The 5725-nt window shown below is 35.1% G+C and overlaps 1 protein-coding gene across 2 annotated transcripts; it reads left to right on the top strand.

Annotated features, from left to right (window-relative positions):
- The first annotated feature begins 117 nt into the window (after positions 1 to 117).
- LOC133031746 (uncharacterized) lies at positions 118 to 5106 on the top strand. 2 transcript variants are annotated; one of them, XM_061105363.1, is made up of 2 exons: positions 118 to 1097; positions 1896 to 5106. In XM_061105363.1, exon 2 carries the CDS (start codon positions 3458 to 3460, stop codon positions 4079 to 4081), a length of 624 nt encoding a protein of 207 aa, XP_060961346.1. In that variant the 5' UTR covers positions 118 to 1097; positions 1896 to 3457; the 3' UTR covers positions 4082 to 5106. The 2 variants fall into 2 exon arrangements, with proteins under 2 accessions (XP_060961346.1, XP_060961347.1); XM_061105364.1 differs by having other exon boundaries at positions 118 to 1124.
- The last annotated feature ends 619 nt before the right edge of the window (positions 5107 to 5725 follow it).

The raw sequence follows: 5725 nt of genomic DNA, 5'->3' as shown, positions 1-5725 counted from the left end.
AATATGAGATCGAGAGTTATATATGCAGCTATTAAAAACCGATCGATATTTACAATGCGTAAGGCATTAATTTTGGTCTGAAAATTAGGCCAAACATGCACACTAAATAAACATAAGACTATTAGGCTTTCCTAATTATTGATTACATATAGGGCTGGTACTCTGCAGGGGCCAACAAGCAAATTTCGTGTTAGAGTACTCACATCAGCATTTCTATTTTATTCTTTAAAATATTTCATTAAAATTTAACTTTATCTATTTTAGCTCACACTTTTATGTTATATCATACATCCCTTTTTTTTTATATTTTCTTTTACAACATTGTAATATCATATCTTGATGAAGAAAAAAATTTGAAGAATCCTAAAAATTTAGAAAAATATCTCTACATGTAAACAAGGAAATAGTGTTTGAGCTAAAATTAAGAATGATTTAGCTCACTTGATGTAGCACTATTTTATTATTTTTTAGTTAAAAATTTAAAGATGAGCTATTTAGTTACACTAATGTCAGTGCTTAATTAGGGTCCAAGGGGAAAAACTGGTGAGTTTAGTAAGTTATGTAGATTCTAAAGAATTATGAGAATTTGGAGAAGCAGTAGAGAGTATTTAGTAAATAATAATAATAATAATAATAATATGATTAAAGTATTACTAAGTATTAAACAATTAAAATAAATATTATATTTGATTTATAATATGAGAATTTGGATACTTTTTTATTTTTGTGGTATTACTGCTATACTACTAAAATTATCTCGTTGTGACTGTTAGCCAATTTGCTGAAATTCAATGTTGGTGGTTATAAATTATTTGATTTATATTAGAGGTATAGATGATTTTAGGGAGTTATGGTGGAGATGACATTTAGACTTCTTTTTAGATTATTCATCAAAGAATAAATAAGAAAAAAACTTTGATTTAATTGGGAATTCTCTTCCCTGGGAAGTCTTGGCCGATCCATATATATGCACACACACACACACATATACTTTGAAAATTTATCTCCCATCTCATCTTCAATCCCTTTTCAACTCAAGGAAAATTAAGAGCAAATCTTAGGAGGAATTTCAAGCTTTAATCAAGTGGAGAATTGAGGTTACTCTTACTTTACATATTAAATAGGTATAAGAAAATTAGGACTTGTATTAGTAATTTTAGTGTGAGTTTAGTGTTGACTTTTAATTCTTTTATTTGTGTGTTGGATGAATTTCAAACTGTTATGGAGTTAGAAATTGTGAGCATAATAGCTAGGTATTAAGTTTGAAGGAGGTGTTATAGAGTTTTAGAACTTCAAGCTAGGATTTTAATGGCAATTCTTGCTTCTTTGGATTAATTTGTGTTTCAAGCTTCTAGATCTGTTGAACTAGTGATATTATATTGATCTGAGAAGCTTGAACAAGATTGATTCAGTTTTGAGCAGGTTGTAGAAGGAAAGAACTCGAAATTTTTTGAGTTGTAGTTTCTCTAGTAGATCCGGTTAACCGATTAACCGGTTGGCAGTGTGTCAACCAGTAGATCGGTTGGTAATTCTGTTTAACCAATTGGTCAGTCTCGAATTTACCTAGATTTTCATATTTTAGGAGTATTTAAAGTATTTCCACCCTATTTATAGATAACGTAAAATTTCGCTTGTATGGCACAAAACATTTGTTATAGTTGATATTATGGTGGAAAACACTCAGTTTATTAACTGCAAGGTTAGAATGACATGTTAGGACAAGGAATTTTGTCTTAATTACTTTATACATGGGAGTAATAATGTGGTTGACATGCAAGAATTGTGGCTAAAGCTTATTGGATTGCCAAGCCAGTGTTACTTTGCAGTGACTTTAATTTAGATTTTAGTTATCGAGATTGCATATGCCAACTAGTGGCTTACTCTTGGTTTGGCAGGTGAATTGAAGAGGAGTGACTCATGTTATACCCGAAATTCGGCTGGAGGACACGTGTTAAGATAAAGGGAATGTGAATCGGTGCAATAGCTTTTTATGGAATAACTCATTAATTACGTAAGTATCAGAGTATATTTGTAACCCGCTGACTGTAAGGTCTTAGACGAGGAATCAATGTACAAATTGGCACTTAGTGTATTAGCGAGAAACCATATGTCGCTAAATATGAATAGCGAGGCACCGGAGAAAGCGACACGTATCAACCATGAAAGTCCTTAGTATGCAATGAACAAACTAAGTGTAAAAGTCGGATCGGCTCAAAGAACAAGTAAGTGAGGTGACCATCTCGCTATGGGAAGACTTCATATAGCTTCATCCAGCTAACAGGAGCAAGGTTTACAACCCTAGCGAGTTAGAAGACTTCTCTGCAAATAACCACGATCGACACAAGACATAAATTGTCGACCTCGGAAGGAAGAATGGCCCCAGCTCGCTATTGGGATCACTATAATCAAAGTTTCTATCGAGACATCTCCAGATTCAACAGTTAAACACGTGTTTAATACACGATAGTTTTGACCCAATAAAAGCGGGAAAATCACAGTTATACGATTTTCAAATTATAAATCGCATTTACACTACGTGATATGTAATCAAATCCCAAAATTTTAGGGATGATTGCTGTAAAATTATTTTGGTCAACTTTGTAATTCAATGTCCACTATGTAATTATAAATAGTGACAAAGAAGATCAAAAAAGGGACGAAAAAAACTCATATGAAAGAAGCCCTGAAACATACTCAGAAATCTGAATAAGATTGACTCGTGGACTATGTAGAATTTTAACTACAAAACCACGTAAAAAAAACTCTGTGTTCATATTCTTTACTTTTCTATAGCTTTTATTTGTTCTGTGTGAAATCATCACTGTGAGGCTTAAATTTAGTTAACAAAAATCTGCGTTAACAGTTTGGTGCTTTCATTGAGAGTCTCTGTAAAAAAGCTCAGATAAACCTTCCCTTCTTTCGAAGAAAAATCATCTCCTTCATGGCTTAAAATTCAGAAAATGTTAACACCCCACATGAGAAAACCAATCATCGTTCTGGGAAAGAGCCTATGGGCTTCAAAAGATCTACCAACCCGCAGTCCAGAAGGAACACCCGTTCCAGGAGGGCTCAACCTGAGGGTGGCCCCAATGCACGGACCACGCGTTCCCGGAGAACTCGACCCAACGTTGGTCCTAGTACACGGACAACACGCTTGAGGAGAACTCGGCGTGGGAATGGTCAAAACCTCGGATCGAGGGATGAAGTACACAATTGTGGAGGTGCCCAAATCTGTGGGAGAAAGAACTTATGAAACGGAAAGTCGTCGTCTGAGACGCCGTTTGGAAGAAGCCCAACGTCGAAACGCTGAGTTAGAACGTGAGGCAGCCTCAGCCAGGGCGGCACAAGGGACGGATGCTCAAAATCAACCTGAACTTGGAGAGAAGACCACGGGGTAGACCTCGTGGCTCACGAACCAGGAGATAGGAAAAGGCCCGGGAAAAATAACCCAGAAAAAATGAGACACCCCTTAAAAAATCAGGACGAACAGCCAGATGGGAGACAACCGGAAACTGATGAACGAGAAATCCCTCATGAAAATGAGGAGGATCTTGGGACTCAACCGGGAGAACGGAGATCACCTGCTAGAAATCACCAACGTTCATCCCAAACCCATAGAGCGAGGACTCGTACATATCCTGATGGGGGAAATACGACAAACCGCTCTCGGGAGGAAGGAACAGAGCGTGAAGAAGCAAGTGTGACTTCGAGGCGATCCAGAACCCATAGTCGATCAACTCGAAGAGGAGAAAGTACTCAACGAGCTAATGACCGAGAAAGTATGGGAACTAGTAAATCCGGAAGCCACTCACAGACAAAGTCAATGAGTAAGACAAGATCTGCCAGCAATTACTCCCAACTGGATCTGCGAGAGCACTTGAATCGGAAGAAACCTGACCTTCGCCAACAGCTTGGTCCAAAGCAAGAGGATCCAATCCAATTGCAGATAAACGAGCTGGAGGACAAGTTTAGAAGATATCAAGTAGGGGAATTAGGGAAACTATCTGGATACGACATTGGGGAAATTTTGTCTCTGTACATCGAATGTCTCTTGAAAGTGGTCTTAAGTTATTTTGTCTAAATTTTCGAAATAATTTAGTCTTATAAAAATCGTTTTGTTTGTAGTAACTCATATTCTGACTTTATATATCTTTGACTAGATAATTAACTTGTTTACTCAAAGTTCATTTGCATCGACAGTTATCATAGTGTGATTCATATTACTCTCTAAAAAGTAAAAAAAAAAATAATAAAAAGCTTAAAGAAATTTTAAATAACAGGACAAACAAAAATCATATATAGATAGGGTTGATTATCTTTCAAGCTAATGGCCTTGTCCCCTCCACTTTTGTCTCCTCCTCACCTAAAGGCTATCAATGGCTTAACTTTATTGATAAATGACATTATGGCTTTGAATTTGATTGATAGCTCTATGACCAAACCAAACAATAGCACTAAAATTAATTTTTTAAAAAAATATTAATAATAGTAAGAAAAAAGTGGACACAACAGTTTGTGGTAGACTTTGATACAATATCATCCTCAACAATAAATATTCCTATCTATAATATAAATCAAACTATTCTTTGAAAATTGTCCCAAGAAAAAATCTCTGATCTATAATGGGTTACTGTGCATGTAGAAGAAATGAAAGCCCACCCTTATACCCAGTTGTGGTATTCTTATCAGTGGTGGCAATTTTATTGGCTATACCATGGGTGGTCTCACAAGAGCCAGTGATAGAGGTTGAAACCCCAAAAGTCCAGATCAATTGGGCTCTAATAATCACACCATTGTTGCTGTTAGCCATGGTGCATTGGCTCTCATCTGCTGAGACTCGAAGGCCTTGTCCAATGCCACCGCCCTACTATTATGCCACGTGTCCCTGCAGAGGAAAGTATGGTTGTTCATGTGGCCACTTTAATAAGTACCCTCTTTGTTATTAGCTCTGAATTTTTATGTTGTTGCAGTAGACTAGTAGTATTGTATGTTTGTGTGTTATATGCTTTTGTCTGAGATCTCTTGTACAATTATATGCTTTTGTTGTAACTCTAATTGTTCATTCCAATAGTATAATTAATTAAATGTATAGTTATTATTTATTCAGTCTCTTTTTTTGTTTGATTCTTTTTTCTCTTCTTTTTTTAGTATATTCAAATACAAACCCAGAATCAGATTATTATACCATATCAAAACTTTGCTGCCTTTATATACTGATTGGCATTTATGTCTTTAGAATCTTTGTAGCAAATGTTATTATATGTGTAGCTCTACAATTCAAACGATATGCAAAGTCATATAAACTTGGTAATCAGTGATGAGAAACAGAAAGATTCTAAGTACAGCAGATATTTTTTTTTCATTATTTTGTTTTATCAGGAGTATCCTGTCCTCTCTTATCTGATGCATTAATATTCTATAAAATAGTCAGTAATAATCTGTAATCTCTTATCTTGAACCAGGTGATTTTTTTTATTGGGCTATGTGCCCTATTAGATCCGAGAATTAATGTAGATATTATTTTTAGAGTTAGAAAGCTTTTTGAGAGTTTCATCTTTTCAGTTCATGGAAAACTAAAGTAGAATTATTATTAGCTCCTTTGAGGTTGAAATTTTAAAATTTGGGCAAATGCAAATTTTGAATTGGTTCTTTTGTCATTAGATAAAAGCAAATTTAACCAAGATGGATTGATAAATGGATATAGAGAAAGAGAGACTATTAAAAA

This window comes from Cannabis sativa, chromosome X, assembly GCF_029168945.1.
Source record: "Cannabis sativa cultivar Pink pepper isolate KNU-18-1 chromosome X, ASM2916894v1, whole genome shotgun sequence".
Taxonomy (NCBI): Eukaryota; Viridiplantae; Streptophyta; class Magnoliopsida; order Rosales; family Cannabaceae; genus Cannabis; species Cannabis sativa.
The sequence above is the reverse complement of the archived record's forward strand: the minus strand, read 5'-3'. Positions and strand labels throughout refer to the sequence as shown.

Excerpts from the sequence above, each read along its gene's own strand:
- LOC133031746 (XM_061105363.1), top strand. The coding sequence starts at position 3,458 with ATGAGACACCCCTTAAAAAATCAGGACGAACAGCCAGATGGGAGACAA.